The 21,126-nt window shown below is 44.9% G+C and overlaps 1 protein-coding gene across 2 annotated transcripts; it reads right to left on the bottom strand.

Annotated features, from left to right (window-relative positions):
- Window positions 1-13,969: 13,969 nt before the first annotated feature.
- LOC123121392 (CD2 antigen cytoplasmic tail-binding protein 2) lies at window positions 13,970-20,351 on the bottom strand. 2 transcript variants are annotated; one of them, XM_044541351.1, is made up of 10 exons: window positions 20,122-20,351; window positions 19,779-19,995; window positions 18,407-18,532; window positions 18,165-18,317; window positions 17,345-17,474; window positions 17,175-17,216; window positions 16,117-16,407; window positions 15,957-16,008; window positions 15,603-15,680; window positions 13,970-14,467 (listed from the first exon to the last, which is right to left on the bottom strand). In XM_044541351.1, the coding sequence occupies exons 1-10, from the start codon at window positions 20,208-20,210 to the stop codon at window positions 14,371-14,373; spliced, it is 1,275 nt and encodes a 424-aa protein (XP_044397286.1). In that variant the 5' UTR covers window positions 20,211-20,351; the 3' UTR covers window positions 13,970-14,370. The 2 variants fall into 2 exon arrangements, with proteins under 2 accessions (XP_044397286.1, XP_044397285.1); XM_044541350.1 differs by having other exon boundaries at window positions 16,108-16,407; window positions 20,122-20,350.
- Between the last annotated feature and the right edge of the window lie 775 nt (window positions 20,352-21,126).

Here is a 21,126-nt window from a genome sequence, read left to right as displayed (position 1 = left end):
ATCAGCATATGTAGAGATACTAAAATGCACACGAACAGTACGTGTTACCTTAACCTTGCCGCTGTTGTTGAACCATTGGATGTAATAAGGATGTGGATGTGGTCTTGTGGTGAGAGATAGCTTCTCCACCATCTCCATGCTAGCCAAGTTGTTGCAGCTCCCTCCATCTATGATGACGCGAACAGAACGTTCCTTCACAACTCGCCTTTGTATGGAACAAATTATGCCTCTGATTTTGCTCAGCTTGTGTAACCTGCACACTCAAAACACGTTGAGCAACTAAACATTCATACCTGTCAGCATCTTCAGGAGCCATGTATTGCGTCTCATGTTCAGAATCATCTCCGCCGTGTTCTTCACGTGTAATAAGAGCCAAAGTCTCCTCATCATAGTCACTAGCAGACTCATACCCACCATCCTCAGTAGCAATCATCACACGCTGAGATTTGCATTCTCTCGCATAATGACCTCTTCCCTTACAACGACGACAAATAATATCACTTGTGTGCCCTGTTGATGCCATGGAAGAAGAATATCCCTGTGCAGGCCCGGCAGGTGTGCTCTTGGCAGATAGTGGTGGTTGTGCCTGCTTTCTTGTATCATGGTTGGAGGTGGCACCTGATGGAGGTGATGGTGCAGTGGAAGTAGAGGATGCACGTGGTGTCCATGACGAAGGTCGACCTGCAGAAAAGTTAGTTCGCGCCAATGCCTGTCGATCCTGCACTTCACGTTCAGCTTTACAAGCAAGATGGAATAAACGAGTGATATTATTATACTCCTTATACTCTAGAATGGTCTGAATCTCTCTATTTAATCTACCCATAAAACGTGCAAGCATAGCTTCATTATCCTCAACAATACCACATCTAATCATGCCAGTTTGTAATTTCCTGATAATATTCCTCTACAGAATTTTTTCCTTGTCTTAAACGCTGCAATTTTTGAAGTAATTCACGTTGATAATATGGTGGAACCCAACGAGTACGCATAGCAGTTTTCAAAGCAGCCCAAGTAGTTGGAATATTATTCGGATATAATCTACGATGTTTACACCACCACACACAAGCAAAACTAGTGAAAGCACAAAGTGCAGCAGCAACATGTCTCTCCTCGGGATATTCTAAAGATGTAAAACGTTGTTCGGTTTCTAACTCCCAAGTAAGATATATATCAGGAACATATCTACCCTCAAATGGTGGAATATTCAATTTCAGTTTAGGAAGATGGTCATGATCTCGTACCTGAGGGAGAGCCCTACCATTGTGATTATTTGCATGTGGACGACCTGGTGGTTGTGGTGCTGGTGGTTGCACGTAGTTCTGATTTTGATCAACCTCATCCTCTTAATCTCCCGCATAATCATCCTCCACCGCATCATCAGTAGGATCCATAGAAGTATCAACAGCAGCACCAACAGTTTGGCCAGGCTGAAGAGGGACACGGCTCGCTCGGCGGAGGGCTGTTTCGCGACGTGGAGGTAGTCGTTGTTGTTGTTGTTGTTGCAGAGGTGCGGCAGGTGCAGCCGGTGGTGGAAGACGCGCAAGAAGTTCATTAAATCTGTTATCGAGCTTTGTTTCGAACGTCTTCTCAAGGCCAGTGATCTTCTCCATGGCCTCTTCAAAATTGTTCAGCACATCTTGCACCTGTTCAGTCATCATTTGCTGAAATTTATCATGAAGCTCCTTGTTCGTTAAGTTCTCCCAGTCAATCTCGTCGGCTTGTGATCCTGGCATGGTTAGCAGCAATATAAACACACAAGAATATGATCCTACAGACTACTAACAAGTGGTGGTGGTGGTGGGTGTCACAAATCCGTCAAGCAAATCTCAAATTATTACCAGTTTTTACCCAGTAGCAGGCGGTGATCGGCAACCGTTGTAGTCAAAACTCTCAAAGCTTAGATAGAGCGATTACCAGGGAGAGTCAAACGCACGATGTAGATATATGTGGGGCTGGGAAGGCTTATAATATGGTAGCAAAAAGGGTCAGCAATAATCAATTCAGAGATGCAAAGTTGAATAAACGCTCAACGACGGTACTGTGCTGGTCCTAGGCTAGACCGTACTAGAGACACGAGCCTAGAACACGAACAAAATCACGGCGCTGCACGTAAACAAGGGAAAAGCACACTCTGGAATTTTTTTTGCTCTGTTTTTTTTTTGCGCTCTTTTTTTTTGCGCTCCTCTTTTCTTTTTTTCTTTTTTTTTGGCGAAAATGCACTATAATGGCGAGTGTCTCAAAACTCTTCCCAGGTCAAAATGACAGGATGGGCACGAAATTTTTTTGACAATTTTTTTTCGGAAATCAGGGCAGCGACGACGAAAAAGTGCAACAAAAAATCACTATGATGGCGAGTGTCTCAAAACGCTCCGTGGGACCTAAAAATAGGATAGGGAAAAAACATTTTTGGTCGCCGAAATTTTGGCCTAAAAACTGCCCAGGGGTCTCCAGACTCTTTTTTTTCCGAGTCCTACTCAGGCAAGGAAACACAAAACAAAAACTAGATGGATCTCGGAAACAAACCTAATATGAAAAGAACTCGGATTGGTGGTGGACAGGCAGATGTATATGTGGACTCGGATTGGTGGTGGACAGGCGGATGTATATGTGGACTCGGATTGGTGGTGGACAGGCAGATGTATATGTGGACTCGGATTGGTGGTGGACAGGCGGATGTATATGTGGACTCGGATTGGTGGTGGACAGGAAGATGTATATGTGGACTCGGATTGGTGGTGGACAGGCGGATGTATATGTGGACTCGGATTGGTGGTGGACAGGCTTTTTCGTGGACTATACGTATGAAGAACAAACTCGATCTAAACTACGAAAAACTGTAAAATCTCACCGAGCAACCTGGAAATCTGATACTACTTGATAGAGGCAAAGGTGTCCCGTCTTTCAATGAGATGGTGGCTATCGTTTTGGAGGAAGTGGACTTTGACGATCCGACTACGAACGTGCGAGGACGTCGCGCCTTAGCAATCGCTAAACCAACTCTGAGAGGTTATTGACCACGCCGGAGCACGATCAACCTAACCACGAAGGTTTGTTTCTTGCAGGTAAACAAAGAACAAGCAAGAAACTAAGATTGCAATCTGGATATTGCGAATATAAGAGGAAAGCTTTATTGATCAAGGTGGGGTTCTGTGACGCCTTTGTCTGGTCGTTGAACACAAACGAAGTATGCGAAGTTGCAGCTATGGCGAACTTTAATCTAAACAAAACCCAAAGTCTAAACGGTGCCCTAAGGGCTGTATATATGGAGGAAGAGGGGGGGAATTTCGTGGCCCTTGGGGAAGGGGTCCGAAACCAACCCTATCTCTCGTTTCCCCACACATACAGACTCTAAAAACAGCCTATACTTATGTATTTTGAAATTACATGGGCCTGGCCCAATAATAAGGTGACGCAGCAGCTAGAATAGTCTCTGGACGAAATTTATGAAGTGGCATCTTGTATATTTCGTCCAAGGCTTCATGCACTCCTTATGGTGGCTTCAAAGTCCTGAAATCATCACTTGTAACTCCATTCTTGTTCCCCTTGTGCATGCCATCAGCACTCCAATGTTCATCCTTCTCCAAGCTAGGCCCTTCATTTGTAAGCAAAACAAATGTATCCAATTTAGGCAGCATCATATTCTCATGAACATTAGAATCATTACCAAGAAACGAAAGTACCTGGTAATTTCATTGGCGTGCGCGAGCTCTAGTAATTGGTCCAGTATATGTAACAGTAGGGGATGTGGGTGTAACAATGGTATTGATGTCCTCATCACTGGGAAGTAATAAGTAGATGATGCGTTGTTAGAGTGACAGAAGCTTAAACCCTAGTTTATGCGTTGCTTCATAAGGGGCTGATTTGGATCCATATGTTTCATGCTATGGTTAGATTTATCTTAATTCTTCTTTCGTAGTTGTGGATGCTTGCGAGAGGGGTTAATCTTAAGTACGAGGCTTGTCCAAGGAAGGGTAGCACCCAAGCACCGGTCCACCCACATATAAAATTATCAAAATAACGAACGCGAATCATATGAGCATGATGAAAACTAGCTTGACAGTAATTCCCATGTGTCCTCGGGAGCGCTTTGCTTTATATAAGAGTTCGTCCAGGCTTGTCCTTTGCTACAAAAAGGATTGGGCCACCTTGCTGCACCTTAGTCACTTTTGTTACTTGTTACCCATTATGAATTATCTTATCACACAACTATCTGTTGCCGATAATTTCAGTGCTTGCAGAGAATACCTTGCTGAAAACCGCTTGTCATTTCCTTCTGCTCCTCGTTGGGTTCGACACTCTTAATTATCAAAAGGACTGTGATAGGTCCCCTATACTTGTGGGTCATCACAGGGCGCCGGCCTCGGATGGCAGTCCGCATGTTTGCTCTTCGGCGGGCATCATTGCGGTGGTGGTGGCTCTCCTCTCGGGTTGTGCGGGCAACAAGAGGGGTTGCGACGGGTTGCCCGGGCATGCCTTCTCTCTCGAAGGGTGGTGCCCTGATCTGGATCTGAGGATCTGACATCGCCGCGCTTGTCTTGGCGGCCTCGTGGTGACACGGCTGAGTTGCCGAGCGAAAGCTCGTGCCTTGGTGCTGATGACAGTGACACCCGCGGGTGCTGCACTCTTCTTGAAGACGTCGTCGTGGTTCTTTTCTCCGTGCCATAGCTCCGGGTGAAGACCCCTATCCATTGTGGACTCATCAATAGCGACACTCGGCGTCGTTCTCCCTCTTGAGGGCGTTGTCGTGGAGCTTAGGTGGTCTAGGTTGTAGCGTGGCGGGGTGTTTTAGATCTTCACGTACTCTTCGTTGGTAGCATAGTCGCGTGCGTTCTACGTGTTCCGACCTATCTTGGGATCGGCTTTGTAAGAAGGCAACCTCACCACCTTGTATCGTTCGACCGTGGTTTATCATCGGTTGGTGCTTTATATATAAAGCGGGGCGAAAGCCTATTTCGAGGATACACGTCTAGCACAAAATACATCCTGCAAAAGGAAGTCCTCTCCTCCAGCACCCGCAATACCGAACTCCGGCCACGGCGGCCTCCATCCCTAGTCATTGCCTACTCCGAGCCCCGGCTCCTACAATCGGCATGGGTCTGCCGCGCTCTTCACGGTCTTCTGTGAGCGGACGTACACTCCCCTACATCCACCGGTCCGTTCTTGGAGACAGATATGTAGTCGTCCCATCATGCCTCTTGCCAACATCCAGCTTCTCTGCCTCGTATCCTGCTATGTGGAGAGGGATCCAGCTATGCTCCATCCCTTGGTGCCACGGATCTGGGCTCGCAGCCTCTTCTGGATAGGCAGCGAATTAAATCGATAGTGTTGGTACGGGATTCAGGCGTCACCCATTCCCCTTTGCGGGTGGATGGTGGACGGACAGAGGTCTCATCCCGGTGAAGTAAGCGCTCCAGGTCAGACCTGGCGGATAATAGGGAGCGGTGACGGGCACCTCGCTTGGACTAGCGCGACGACTGCCTTCTTAAGCTTCGAGGGGAAGTGCTTTAGGTGCCTTAGCAAGTTCCATCGTAGAAAGGACTGTAGAGACCCTCTTTCTTGCATCATCTGGGACTGGCATTGGGCATTGAGTTAATAGGTTAGTTCCCAAAAATGGTATAAAATTGCATATAAAGCATACAAGATTGATGATATAGTAGCATGAAACAATCAAAAATTATAGATACGCTGGAGACGTATCATTAACCATCACGCGCCCTCGATCCGATCACACAAAAGTTAATTCAATCAAAGAGAAATCACACTCCCGACTTCCTCGCTAATGCTAGCGGTCACCACTTTCATGCATAAGGACTCACAAACTTTAACACCAATATTCATGCTTAGCTCTAATTATTTACTAACACACGCACATATTATTACCTCATTATCGCAAAACTATTGCAAGGAATCAAACTTATCATATTCAATGATCTACATGTCCATGCTAATTTTTATTATACCACCTTATATACCAATCATTTTTGGACCAAACATATAACTCATGCAAATTATCACTTCCTATTTAACTCTCAAAAATATTGAAGTGAAGCAAGAGAGTGCAAATAATTTCTACAAAACATATCGCCATGCTCAAACAAACATAAGTGAAGTATTAGAGCAATTGCCTCAACTCAAATAGATATAAGTGAAGTACGGATGAGCATATACCTATCATTTCTGGACAAAACATATAACTCATGCAAATTACCACTTCCTATTTAAGTCTCAAAAATATTTAAGTGAAGCAAGAGAGTACAAATAATTTCTACAAAACATATCACCATTCTCAAACAAATATAAGTAAAGTACTAGAGCAATTGCCTCAACTCAAATAGATATAAGTGAAGTACGGATGAGCATATACCTATCATTTTTGGACCAAACATATAAATCATGCTAATTACCACTTTCTATTTAACACTCAAAATATTTAAGTGAAGCAAAAGAGTGTAAATAATTTATACAAAACATATCGCCATGCTCAAACAAATATAACTGGAGTACTAGAGCAATTGCCTCAACTCAATAGATATAAGTGAAGTACGAATGAGCATTCTACAAATTTAACATGAATGTGTGTCTCTCTTTATAGGTGTGATCAGGAAAAGATGATTGCAAAGATAAACAAGCAAAACTAAAATAAAAACAAATACACTGCAAGCAAAACACATATCATGTGAAGAATAAAAATATAGCTCTGAGTAAGATATACGATAGTTTTGAAGACGAAAGAAGGGAAGCCCCGGAAGCTTAGATGCTTGAGTCTTCCTTGAATTTTTCTTTGGGGTGCCTTGGGCATCCCAAGCTTAGGCTCTTGCCGCTCCTTGTTCTTCGCATATCTTCAGCTCAACAAAACTTGAAACCTTTATTCACACGGAACTTAACGTAACCTCGTGAGATAGGTTAGTATAATAAAATATATCATTTACTTAGGTACTGTCAAAACAAGATCCATAATTATTCCCAATTGATGTTTATTGTATTATATCATTTCCACAATTTATATCCCCTAATATAAGTCATAGAAACTTTAAAACAAACAAAAAAGAAAAGAAAACATAATCTGTCAAAAACAGAACAGTACGTAAAGATCTAATTTTTGGTCATACTTATGTAATCCAACAATTCTGAAAAATTAAGTAAACGTCGACAATTTGTATAGTACTACTGTGTAAAAATTTCAGCAATTGATCATGTTCTAGTACAGAATGGAAATTCAAATACTGGACGCAAATGTTTCTGTTTCTGCGCAGAACCAAATAAACAAGCATCCAAATCACCCGAGGCTGAATGTTACGTCAGGCCACAAATAGCCCAAGTTACCGTCGGTCATTAACACACCGAAAGACGCACCGGGCTGGAATTGGCCCAACTCTGGAACGGGCCGTTAAGAGACCAGGCTGTAGTTTGGCCCATATACATGGCGAACTGTTAATGGACCGGAACTGCTGATGGGCCATGTGCAAGGAGGTCGTTAGTGGGCCGGCTCACTAACTTTTCTCTAAATTTTGTGGGCCTCTGATTGGGCCGGCCTTTTTAAGTAAATGGGCCATTGTTGGGTCCTGCCATGTGTCTCCTTTTCATTGGCATGTATCGTACGTTGGATGTGCGACATCTGTCGCAACGTAGAGCAGACACGTGGTTTAGTAGGCAAATGAGGAGTTGATACGCATAAAATCGCCATTGGCCGGGGTTGTTAACGGGTATCAGATCCAAAACCGGCACCCAATAGCTTGACAGCGACCCGTTACGATGGCCGCCCCGTGTCAGTTACCCTTGATGAAATCACTTCCATGACGTGTCATTTATAATCATGGAAGTATACACTTCTGCGATGAAAAATGGATTATTTTTATGGAACACTTCCGCGACAACACATGTATGACTATTTTCATTCTGTCATAAAATCATCACGAATGTACATGCGTGACAGAAAATATGACCTACTGTAACAAACACATATTATCAAGGAATTGTTTTTTTTTGTAGTGGAGGGACACAAGATTTAGCGTGAAACCCCCCTCCAACACGAAGGAGAAAAAATCACGGGTGCCAGCAAATGAAATTTCACTATATCAAGAGATGTTACAAATGCCAAGGATTTACAGCTGATCAATGTATCCTATGCGGCGGCTTACAAACGATATATGTAGTAAAGGTGACCTAGGTCGATACTGATCCATACCTCACACGCACGGGGGAGGGGGGTGTCACAACCCCCAAGCGTCCCTGACAAAGGGCGAGCCAATATGCGTTAACTTCAGACTCCGCTCCGCTACGGCCCAAGCCTCTCGGCGACGGGCCTCGGCTCGGCTCTGACAAAAGTTATAGCCTTTATATTATATATATGAATTTAGATCACAGCTTAACAAAAAAGACGAAGCCATCATAAGAGAATCGTTATTTGCTTGCGATTTGCATAAGTGAAGAGAGGAAGATGTAGTCTAGCCCACATATCTCTCTTCTTAACAGATGTCCAATAAGGCGGCTTCTTCAAGTCCTCGAACTCTCGGCCATCTGATCTGCTTCTTACAACAATTTGACCCGTCTGAGTTTCAATACTCAGCATGAAAACCTAGTAAAGGAGAAATGTCGGTGTTTTGTGTTGCCTACAGTCTAGCAGAGCTAGCCCTGGAACAACAGACCGTTCCTCTCCGAGGCCAACTTTTGATTGTTTTAGGTACTTGCTTTGTCCTGGTTTATTGGATTTCATCAAAAAATAATATCAAAATTTGACTATATGTTAACTAGTAAAATATCATTCGCAAAAATAATAAAATATAAACTGAATACCAAATCAAAAAATGTACCCTAGAAAACCTCTTTTTGAATACAAATCCAGTAGTATACTTTATATAGAAGATACTTCTACATAAAGTATAAGAGCGTTTATATCATTATATTTGTTTACAGAGAGAGTACTATTTTATTGATCGATACATGAATATATAGTAAAGATGACCTAGGTCGATACTGAATACCCAAAATAACCTAATAAACACAGACGGAAAAATACTCCCTCTGTAAAGAAATATAAGGTTTTTATTGATCTAAAATCTTATATTTCTTTACGTAGTGTATAAGAGAAAAATGAAAATACTACGTGAGGTTAAACGAGCCATGCTCATGCAGACCACAAACCATGCACGTCCTATATTTCTTTGTGGTGTCTAGGAATTTTTGTGGGGAGTGGCTGGACGTCAGTCAGCTGAAAATTTCTCTTGCGGCCAGTCGATTTGTGAACGTCGGATGCAAAATCAACGGCCCCAACCATTTCTTTAACCTCCCGGACATCTACTTCCTCCCCGCCGCCAGCTACCACCGGCCTAACCGTCGGCCCCCCCGGCCCCCCCCCCCCCCCCCCCCCCCCGCCGCCCCGCCCTTCCCGGAACCACTCCCCACCGCCGGTCCTCCGCCACCCCGACCATCCTTCTAGGGGGGCGAGCTTTTTCTCCGGCGAATTCCCACACCACCGCCCCACCACCGCTGTCTACCACCGCCCCCAACCTGAACCCTAAGATAGACACTGGGGTGATGACGGCGCGGCCCCTTCCTTCTCTCCGGCGAGGCCCTTCTTTCGTTCAAAAATCGACTGACCTCGAATTCAAAAATCAGTCGACTGATATGTAGCTAAACTGATTTTTTTTGCTGTAGAGCACTCAAGTTCTTACCCTCTTGATCAAAGAACACACTCGAGTACTAGTACCATTTCACAATTCCCCTAGAATGTCACCGGCCGTGTATGTACAGACAAACATAACAATTGCAAAGTCATCAACAGAATGAATTGAACAGAACTTAGCTCTCCTTCCTAGGGTAATTTGCTTAGCTATTCTTAGCTCCACGAAGAAACAAATTGAATCATGGGTCCTAATTGCACGCACGCATGCATTGCACGCACGTGTAGGTGCAGCCAGCCTAACTCATCTCCTTCCTCCCGTGGTCTCCCTGGCCACTGCCCTGGCCCACAGCTTGAGCTTCTCCTTCATGTCGTCGTCGTAGCTCCGCGGCTTCCCGCCACGACGGAGACGCGCTTCCTCCTCCCGCCGCGACGCCATGATCATGCCCACCGGCACGACCTCCTCCAGGAACGCCTCGAAGGCGCGCAGGTGCTCCGGCGGCGTGGCGGCATCGTCGTCCTCGACGTGGTCGGGCTCCGAGCAGCACGCCGCCGCCGGCATGCAGCGGCGTGCGCCGGCCATGGCCAGCGCCTCGACGGACGGCCCGCCCTTGCTCGCCGCCGCCCCAAGCGTACGGCCTTGCTGCTTCTTGTTCTCTTCCTCGGTGGCGCACATCGTGGTAGTCCTAGTAGCAACCGCTGCTGCACTCCGTTGCATTGATCGGTCGTCTATCGGAATTGTATATAGGTTCGTATAGGTGCATGCTAAGAATGCAAGCTCCGTATTTATATGCAGCTTGCTAGGCATTGCTCGATCATGCACGGCCGGTGGTCAAATCATCCGTTGGTCTGGAGTATTGGAATTGTATGAGGGGATCGGGGTACGGAGATGGCACACTCTTCTGCGCACCGTATCTGGGCATCACGGGTGCGAGCTTGGAACGGATTCGTCGAGCCTTTTCCTAATCAATCCGGCTCACGCGTACGTAAAACAGGAGAGAATGCAAGAAGATGGAGCTAGGTAGCTTGCGCGCACGTACGCACGCACGCGTGCGGCATGGCTGTTTCCGTATCCGGACGTGGTTCATGTGAGCTCGCTCCATCGACCAAGACCGGCCTTGCTCGCGCGCTCTGACCAACATATGCGTCAATTTGTCTGTCCGGCAGTCGTCTTTGGTGCATGGTCACGCTTGATTTCATGCATGCGTGCGAGCGTACGTGTATGTATACGTCTCCATATTTTTTTGTCGGGCGGGTGTCAGATCAGACGTATATTAGTACTGGTCTCGGAGCTTGCACGGGTGAGCCTTGACTTGCACTTGCACGTGTGAGGGCCGATGGAAGGGTCTTTTGGACATCAAGGCGTAGGCGTGCATCCATGAGACGCGACAGTTTGGATACGGGTACTCGAGTAGATCCTCCTGTGGCTAAGAGCAGCTGCACGTATAGGGGTACTACTACGATCGTGTGAACCCAGGCTGGATCCTGTAGCTGGCTAGGAGTACTAGTTGTCGCAACTTGCATGCATCATCTTCGGCTAGCATTCACTGTAGCAGCTGCACGTACGTGCTGCGTCTGAACACAAGAAGGGATTTTGACTTTGACTTACCGGTGCAAAAAGGCAAACCACAAATATCTATTGACCGATCTGACAGATGAATGTTTTACCCGGATCAGGTGCAAATGGTATACATGTCTTATGTCAAGCATTACAGTTGACCTCCTCCTATATCCTGCATATCGAATGCTGAAAATGCGCATACGGATATCGTTTGCGAGTATATTCCTAGTAGGTATTAGTAGTAAAAATTATCGAGCTAGCAAGCCGCATGAAAACACTCGCGCTTATTAGGCCAACTCCACCGCGCGACCCCATCTTGTCCGGGTGCGCCCGTTTGGGGTAGAACGGACGAATAGCGCGGCTCCAAACGGACAAATGTCCGGATTCCGTCCGTTTTCGATCCATCCCCGGCCCAAACTTGCGTCGAGTTTGGGGTCAAACGGACATCGCACGGACGGGCTCGCCGCACGCCCTTGTCCTCCCATGGCCCGCCTGTCGGGGACACTAGCAGTCCCTTCGCTTCCAACGCCTCCACCCCCTCTCCCCGCCCCGCCCCCCGCCGGCGCCGCCGCTATTCTCCGGCCACCTCCTCACTGCGCAGGCCACGACCGTCCATACCAAACAACGTCTCGACATGGCCGCCAACACGCCCGAGCTTTCGTCATAGTTTTGGCTGTCGATCGGAGGAGGTTTGGCCGTCGCCATCTTTGCCGGTGGCAGAGGGGATACGACCGCCGGCGACGTACCACGGCGGCCGTGGCAGCTTCCGACGAGAGCTCCAGAGCGGCCAGTAGCCGGTCGGCAACCACCCCTGCTGCGCCGAGGTGATCATCGCGGCCTCTTTGCCACCACGACCGCAAGGTGTTCGACATTTTGCCCACAAAGGTATGGACAGTGGAGATGAGTTTTTCTTCCATCACTTCATTTGTTCATCGGACGATTTGTCGTCGGATGATGAAGATCTTGTGGTGACTGCACTGGTCGTTCACGACCACATTCAACAGTAGCTTCCTCGGTACAGGGGGTCAGTCCCTGGCCGTGCCCCCAATCTGAACCGCAACAGGGAGAGAGGTCACGCCCTGCTCTATGCCGATTACTTTTCCAACACCCCGCTCTTCAAGCCGGATAAATTCCGTCGCTATTTTTGAATGGCGAGGCATGAGTTCAATCATATCCGAGAGGGAGTGGTTGCTCATGACCCATACTTCGGGTGCAAGATGGATGCCCTTGGCAAGCTTGGATTCTCCTCTTACCAGAAATGCACCGCGGCCATCCGCATGCTTGCACATGGAATTTCAGGCGATCTAGTGAGACAACATGTCTGATGTCAATGTGCAAGTTCTGCCAGGCTTTGATCGAGGTGTTTGGCCCGGAGTACTTGAGGAAGGCAACTGCCGCTGATACAGAGAGATTGTTGGCGACCAACGCAGCTAGAGGCTTTCTAGGCATGCTTGACAGCATAGATTGTATGCACTGGGAGTGGAAGAACTGTCCATTTGCTTGGCAGGGCCAGTACAAGGGGCATGTCAAGGCGTGCACTGTCATATTAGAAGCGGTGGCTTCGCATGATCTTTGGATATGGCATTCTTTCTTCGGCATGGCAAGTTCTCACAATGATATCAACGTGCTGCAGCGTTCTCCAGTCTTCGCAAGGCTTGCAGAAGGCCACTCCCCACCTATCAACTTTGAGATCAACGGCCACCAGTACAACAAGGGATACTATCTAGCGGATGGTATATATCCTCAGTGGTCAACTTTTGTGAAGACAATCTCGAAAACCCAAGGTGAGAAGAGAAAGAGATTTGCCCAAATACAAGAGAGTGCTAGAAAGTATGTGGAACGTGCTTTTGGTGTGCTTCAATCCCGGTGGGGTATCGTTCGAACCCTGAACTGTCATGGGATGAAACGAAGCTTTGGGAGGTGATGACTGTTTGTGTGATCATGTACAACATGATCATCGAGGACGAGCGTGATGAGAGTATCTTCGACCAAGGATTTGATTATCAAGGTGAAAATGTTGAACCCCTGCACCAAGAACTGGACACATTTGAACAATCTGTTCAATTCCACCGTGAGCTGCGTGAGTGGCACACTCATTTGGGTCTTCAAAATGACTTGGTTGAGCACGTGTGGGATCATATTGGCAACCAATAGATGTATTGGTTCATTTTATGTTCAGTCAAGACAATTTTGATTTGGTTGTAAAACTATTTTATTAGAGACAATTTCAATTGGGTTATAAAATTATTTTTATTTTCAGACAAATATTTGAACGTGCAAACTAGTTTCGATATGAAAATATGGACATTTTTTGCCCTGGCGGACAGGATGGGGCAAACGGATGCGGCCGCGCGCTGGGCGCACGGTCACCGCATCCCAGGACAAGTCCGAACACAACCCATCGCCCTACTCAAAGAGACAAAATCTGGCCAAACCAGATGTCCGTTTGAAGCCGCGCAGTGGAGTTGCCCTTAGTTTCTACCAACATACGACGTACGCACGTATGATAAATTCTGTCCTGAAACCGGGCGACTACGACAGCCGGCCAGCGCTTGGCCTTGCGAGTTACCGACTCTTCTAGGAATGTTCCTTCGGATCCGCGTTCGATTTGGTCACGAGTCCCTACGCAGCCCCAATTCTACATGCCTTTTCTTATACTGTAGATACATGCCGTTAATCCTGATTATGTATTAACAAAAAAAATGTAGAATTTCCATGTGGGAAACCCAGATGTATAGAGCAACGGAGAATAAGTGCTCGTGGTATGCCAAGTACGCAACATTCAAAGCTACAAAACCTTCTCTGTCAAAACAACTTCAATCAGGACCAACAATCGTCTTGCTCCTATATGATCCCACAAGTTACAGTGAGGTTCCAATTTCACAAAGGGCGATGTATTATAACACATGTTGCAGGTTTCTTTCTGCATGAACATGGTGGGCCAGTCGGCAAATGGTTAGAGAAAAACGACAACACAGAACTGGGCAGACGCTCCGTGGATGATCGCATGAACTTCAATTAACATCCTACAATCATAAGTAACCAGCTCTTTTCGTCGTCAACATGATAATTCTGCCATGATAGTTGAGATGGGCCTCTACAGCTCTACTGCATACTGAAGCTACACCGCATCAACAAAACACTGGGGGGTAGAAACCACCTATCTTGGGGGCGAACTGTTACACCCCGGCTACTCCTTGACCACCTCTCCCTCTATTTCTTTGTGCATGCCGGTTTGTTCCCCGTGCATTTCTGTGTATGTGCCTGATTGTTCGTCATATGAGTACCTGCAAATACGGTATAGTACATCAGCATAGATACTACCAGCAATCAGAGACCTGCAACAAGGATTATCTCATAGGGTATATCAACTACTCCCTCCGTCCCAAAATTCTTGTCTTATATTTGTCTAAATACGGATGTATCAAGTCACGTTTCAGTATTAGATACATCTGTATCTAAACTAATCTAAGACAAGAATTTTGAGACGGAGGGAATACAAAAATACTGCGGTTATATGATATGGATGCCGACAAGCAACTTTGTTCTATTACTGGAAAATTGCAGAGCCAGCGTATCCATCACTCAGTTACATGAGATTATGGTAACAGCACGGTTTGAATCTGGTACTATTTCCACAAACCAGTGTGTCCTGTTCAAACTGACAAAGCTAGTTTTCCCTTGTGTTCTGGATATTTCTTGTGTCAAAAGCTTTGTTGGACGCATTCTGCCGTTCTATGGTCAATTGGCCATGCATCAAACTAGAAACAAAAAACAACTCAAGCTGAAATGCTCAGGGATACTGGGATGCTCGAGGTAATTAGGTATGGATGCTTCACTAGGAGTGGTCAGTGATTACTTGCCTAAAATCAAGCTATTTTTCATATGGGATACACCCTTATTATATATGTGGTTAAGTGGGCACATGTTACATGTAAAAAAATATTAACAGGCTAGCAATTGAGAGCAACTGGCAGTAAACCTGGAATCACGCTTATCCACTTTATCATGATGATGAAATTAGATTAACATTACAACGCAACCCAATGAAAAATCACTGAAATAAAACAATAAGCAATTCCTCTATAACCGAAAATGACTGCAATGAACCTCAGATCATTAACCAGAACTACACTAAGAAATAACAAACTCGCTACTAAGATTCAAGGATCCAATCCTAACTACCATGATCTAGTCCCCTATTTGGATAACGCCCACATGAACATGATAACTTCATCCACATCATAATTATTCCAAGGTATACGATTCCTCTAAGCAGGCCATACTGTAATTACCACAAACATACTAACCAAAAGGGAACCATCCTAGAAAGCAAGTTGTTGCACCCACAAAAACGTGGTCAGACACACAGAAAGAAACATTAATTGATTGTGAATGAAAGAAAAACACAAAAAGAAATACCAGGTTCCTGTAGATGCAGCGCAATAACACCCAGATGCAGCATCATAGTAATAGCCTGTCCTGCTGCTGTAATAGTAACTGCATGAAAACCAAAAAGGGAGTATAATCAACGCAAGTGATGAGTTCAACAGTACAACAGTCAGCTGCTTACTACATATCTCTTGCTGTAACAAAAAACTAAATTATACTCCCTCCGTCCGGAAATACTTGCCGAATGAATAGATGTATCTAGACATATTTAAGTTCTAGATACATCCATTTTTAACCATTTCTCCGACGAGTATTTCCGGACGGAGGGAGTATAATTAGAGTGTAAGTGCAGCAAATTACTATAAAGTAAGATCTATAACCTACCCTGACGATGGATCGTAGACATAATCTGAGTCCGCACTTCCATTACCAACCTCTGCAAGAATAACCAAAAGAGTTGCTAATAAGTACAGACATGATTCTTGATAAAAAAATAAATGGAGAGAGCATGAAATTCACTGAGATAATAGCTTACTTTCAGCACCTGAGGTTCCAGAAGCCTCTTGTGGTACTGGCTCGGGATTGCAATCTGAATCTAAAGTTTTTGCATCAGAATCAGGATTGACATCAGTGTCGTCATTTTCACCGAACATGTCAAAGTTACTATCATCATCATTTGCTATAGCAGTTGTCGCAGAGGTATTAGCAGCTGAAGGACCACTGTCCATCTCCAGTAAGGACGTGGTAGTTGGGCCACTCTCTGTGGCGTCTGCAAATATATCTTCTTCAACTTCTGGTATGCCAAGTCGAGAACGTGCTAGACGTTCATAACCCTCTGCAAAAGGCAAAATGATGGAAATATGTAATCAGGTGTGATCCCCATTGAGACAATATTAAGGAATAATTTACAATAAGCATAAAAAAGCACAATGCTCATACAGCTACAAGACTATTCATAAAAGTAGCAAATATCCGCATGGATTTAGACCAACAGGCTCTATCTGCTTCTTATCATTTTCTACCATCACCTTATGTAAGCTGGGTAGATTCTTAGTTCATCTACCGGTGGGTCATCTTTTGAATGGGGAAAATATATTGTGTGTTTGTTTAATGAGCCATCATGTTTGCTTGACTAAGTTATGTCAACACTCATTTTGTATGGACAATGGTGCTAGCTCCAGAAAGGTGATAGCAGTAGCACGAACCATCTAAAGTACTTCTATTCATTCAAGCGGGGGAATGGATTCAAATGGGTGGTAAGTATTCATTTCATGTATTAATTGCAGTAACACAGATGGATCTGTTTCTGTTGGAAATAGGCATAACCTAAAATATAGCATATCTATGTAACTTGCAAGCTTTTACTGAAACAACGTCACAAAACTGATACCTGATTGGTGATGGCTGATATTAAGCATATTCGTGAAGCACACACATTTCATATAGCATTCATTTTAACTGTCACCTATTGAGTTTTGACTACTAACACTAATGCAATATTGTTTTCACGTTGGGAATGGGAACATGTGGTAGTATCAGAAGTGATACATGGTGATAAGAAAAAGAAGATATGTATAAGTTAGTAATAAGGGAGGTACTAACCAGCCTCGCGTACAAATGTCTCCTGATCATCTGAATATACATCTACACCAGGACAATAAAAAATGATATAAGAATGCAGATCATCAGAAGGTTATTGCCATACCAAAATGATTAATGAATGGTTTAAAAACTAACAAACTAAAAAAGTTAAACAGAAAAGGAACACATACTGTACTCCCCATTCTCCATTAGCTTCATGGCAGCTTCTGTCAGCTCATCAAATATGCGCTTGGTCCCCTCAGTCATTCTTCCACGATTGTCAGTAGATGTGCTCTTCAATCGTTTCAAAGCCTGAATTATCTGGCAGAACACCATTCAAGAAAAGATTTAACATGCAATCAACCCATGAGTGTATTATTAACAGAAAAAAGTCTCACATGGTTTCCTTTGTTTCATGGTAGGTTTTGACTCATACAATGTTTTGCTACAGGTCTATAAAGATTCAACAACAATGTGACATAGCAGACATGGTTGTAAGCTGTATCCAGGTAAAAAGAAAGTGTACCACATACTCTTAAGGTTATAACTGTATCACACTTTTTACTTAACATTTGGCATACAAACTGTAATAAAAGCATATGATCCAAGAAGTACCGTGAAGCAAAAAATGCAATAGTTTCTGGATTAATTTGTTACAAATCAAGTTTATAACCTCGGCATTGAGAGAAGATACTGCAGCACACGAGCATATCAAGAGCATGCTTCCCTCAGTCTCCAATAGACATGATAAGTACAAACAGCATTGTGCATTACAGACATGCAGTGCAATTCGGATTGATTATCCATACAGCAAAGATGCAAGGGTAAAAAGTAACACACTGCCAGGTTTATGTCACCAAGTACCTTGAGACTACAGTCAAATAATTCACTAAATCATTTCTCTAGTGATGTTGCCAGTAAGCCAAGAATACAACAAGGGAACCTTGTGCCCCTCTTGTAACTATCACAATGTTAAAGTTAAAGCTATACAGAAGCTGCAATTGAACATACCGTTTCTGCTGGTTCAAGCATGTTTGCTATTCTCCTTTTTATCTTTCCAATATCATCAGAAGAAAGGTCCTGGAACTCCTCTTCTTTGTCTTTTTTCTTTTGAACCTTTCCAGCAAATTTGGTGTCTACTTCAACATTATCCAACCAGGCATCCTGTACAAAACAGGTGATTGCGTCACCAAATTGACAGATTGTAACTTCATGCGCAACATCCAAGACGATAAACATAAAATAGACCATACCTTCATATCGTTGCCTCTTGCAAACTCCACAAAATTCCCATTTTCATCAAAGTATCCTTCTTCCCTCTCTTGCTCCAAGTTAAAAGGTTCTATCTCAATACCATCATCGATAAAGTTGGCGTCGTCCTGTTGAACATCAAAGTCTGTGTTATCTGACAATGATAGCAAAGTGGTTAGCTTCAAACTTATGCCTAATAATCATACTATCAATGATACGCAGGGCAAAGTGTGGGTATAAATATATTGTCATGCTTAGAAGTCAAAATATTAAAAAGGCTAAGTAAAAGCCATGATCACAGGATTTTATACAACAGCCAAGCAATAGGAAAGAGCAGCTATGTAATATTTCAGTCGTAAGTTGAAAAGCATAGTAAAATAATCAAGTTCATTTTTTACCAAAACTATGTAAAAAAAACTGCATCCTTCCCTGCATAGAACGTGCTAAGATGTGAGCAATATGCATCGTAAGAAACACTAAGGGCACGTACAACGCGACGCTAAGGACGGACGTTGGGATCCTAATCTCGGATGTTTCACTCATTGGGAGAATTTTTCCTGGCGCCTGCTAGCTAGTGCCGCCAAGTCTGGCAGCAGGCGCTCTAGTTGACATGGGGCTGATTTTAAGTGAGGGGCTTAGCGCCCCATAACATCTCAGCGTTGGAAAGTCAGGCTCTTACGCAAACGCTAGGAAGTGTTTTTTTAATTTTTAATCCTTAAACATCTATACAAGCGCCTACGCAATGGAGATGCCCTAATCCTTTAACATAGGCCCACGGCTTCAACATGAACCAAATAAATGCCCAACTAATAATTTATGTAATCTAACCATAGATACTAAACCAATTGGTAGAGGCCTGGTCTATGCCACTAGTTTTTTCTGTTTGGTGTTTGCTCCTGTTTTTACATTATCACTAGATGTTTTGCTAGACCAGTGGCCACACATAAACGCAAACACCTTCTCTATTTTTATCTTTAATGCCCTCAGGACTGCAATTTTCCATCAGAAGCTTCACAAAAAATACAGATCATTCGGAGTTACTGGGCAATTTCACCAAGTTGGCATGTTACCAAATAATATCCATAATTGACATACTTTAATAGTATAATTGGTGGCAGCCATGCGAGAAAAATGCATTTAAAAGTAGCACGACAACACAGTATAGCATCAACTAGCCCCAATTCTGCCTAGACATCATCTGGGCAGTTATGCTGCGTCATATGGCCATATGGCAGCTTGTAAATTCCGACGAAACTTCATAGAAACTAGAAACTACAAGACTACAGTCACTTGCATAAGAATCCTAACTATCCAATCCACATAAGAAATCAAGCCCTCTGAAGAAACTCAAGGTCAGGAAATAGCACTGCATACCTTGTAGCGCATTTCGAAACCCTTGACGTTGGCGGTGCCCTGCGTGTCGTCCCCTTCCCTGCGGTGGCGCCGTCGCGCTCGCTTCACCGCCGCGAGCTCGGGGTTCATCAGCTCGTCGATGTCGTCCGCGGCGGCGCCCCCCTCCCCGCTGCTGCCAGCGGCAGCAGGGTCGCGGTACTTGGCCTTCTTCCCCTTGGGGAACCGCACCTTGCGGTCCCTTGACAGGAGAAAAGATGGAAAACATCAGCCGAACCGGAGCGCGAAACCCTAACGCGGGGTACCGGCGAGAACGGGAGAAAACGGATAGGGGTCAGGCCGGAGGGAGGGGGTTGGGTTGACTTACCCGAGAGCGGAGCGGTCATCGTCATCGTCCCCGGCGGCGGTCGCGGGCAGGGGGCGCTTGGTGCCGCGCTGCGGCGCCGTGGGATCCATAGGTCGGCGGCGACGGTGACGGCAGAGCGAAGGAAGAGACCAGAGCACGCTTGTATATTTGGGCCCTTGCCAGCTTTCTCTCTCGTGGGTTGATTTCAAATTGACCGAAGGAAGGGCTGGGCTGGGCGGAAGTTGATTTCAGATAGGCAAAGGATTGCTAACCAAGGTTGTAGGCCGGCCTTGTCACACGCCTTCCAGACGTCACGCAAGGCAAGAGCAACTAGTTAACTAACGAGCGCTCCTTCAAAGCCTCGCAACGTCAGCGCCACTTAACGCGCTCTCAGCCATTCGCCACGTGTCGCGCTCTGGACGCTCTCTTCAGATTTTGTTTTTATTATTTTTCGCACGCGTTTTCGGCTTTTTAAACGGTTTTTTTCCGGGTTTTTTTTTACGTTTTGGTTTTCTCCCGGTCTTCCTTAGCTTTTCGACCAAAAAACATTTTTCGAAAAAAAAAATTACGTGAAAAAACACGTTTTCTTTTTTTTTTCTTTCACGAAAAGTCACGGTTTTTCTTCCGCAAGAGGCACGGTTGTGCTTTAGCGAGAGTCACAGCCGTGCCTTTTGGAAAAAAAGCGTTTTCTGTTTTTTTCCTTTCGCGAGAGTCACGGTTTTACTTTCGCGAGAGGCACGGTTGTGCTTTCGCGAGAATCACGGCCGTGCCTCTCCGAAAGTGAAAAACAAAACGCGTTTTCTGTTTTTTTCTTTCGCGAGAGTCACGGTTTTGTTTCCGCGAGAGGCACGGTTGTGCTTTCGTGAGAGTCACGGCCGTGCCTCTCGGAAAGGGAAAAAATACGCGTTTTCTGTTTTTTTCTTTCGCGAGAGTCACGGTTTTGCTTTCGCCAAAGGTACGGTTGTGCTTTCGCGAGAGTCACGGGCGTGCCTCTTTCGGAAAGGGAAAAAACGTGTTTTCTGTTTT

This window comes from Triticum aestivum, chromosome 5D (genome assembly GCF_018294505.1).
Source record: "Triticum aestivum cultivar Chinese Spring chromosome 5D, IWGSC CS RefSeq v2.1, whole genome shotgun sequence".
NCBI classification, from domain to species: Eukaryota; Viridiplantae; Streptophyta; class Magnoliopsida; order Poales; family Poaceae; genus Triticum; species Triticum aestivum.
Note: the sequence above shows the minus strand (reverse complement) of the source record. Positions and strands in the feature narration are given on the sequence as shown.

Excerpts from the sequence above, each read along its gene's own strand:
- LOC123121392 (XM_044541350.1), bottom strand. The coding sequence starts at position 20,210 with ATGGATCCCACGGCGCCGCAGCGCGGCACCAAGCGCCCCCTGCCCGCG. Across the intron at positions 19,996-20,121 it reads GATGACCGCTCCGCTCTCGG|GGACCGCAAGGTGCGGTTCC; the intron begins GTAAGTCAACCC and ends TCTCCTGTCAAG. Across the intron at positions 16,009-16,107 it reads TGGAACCTCAGGTGCTGAAA|AGGTTGGTAATGGAAGTGCG; the intron begins GTAAGCTATTAT and ends TTATTCTTGCAG.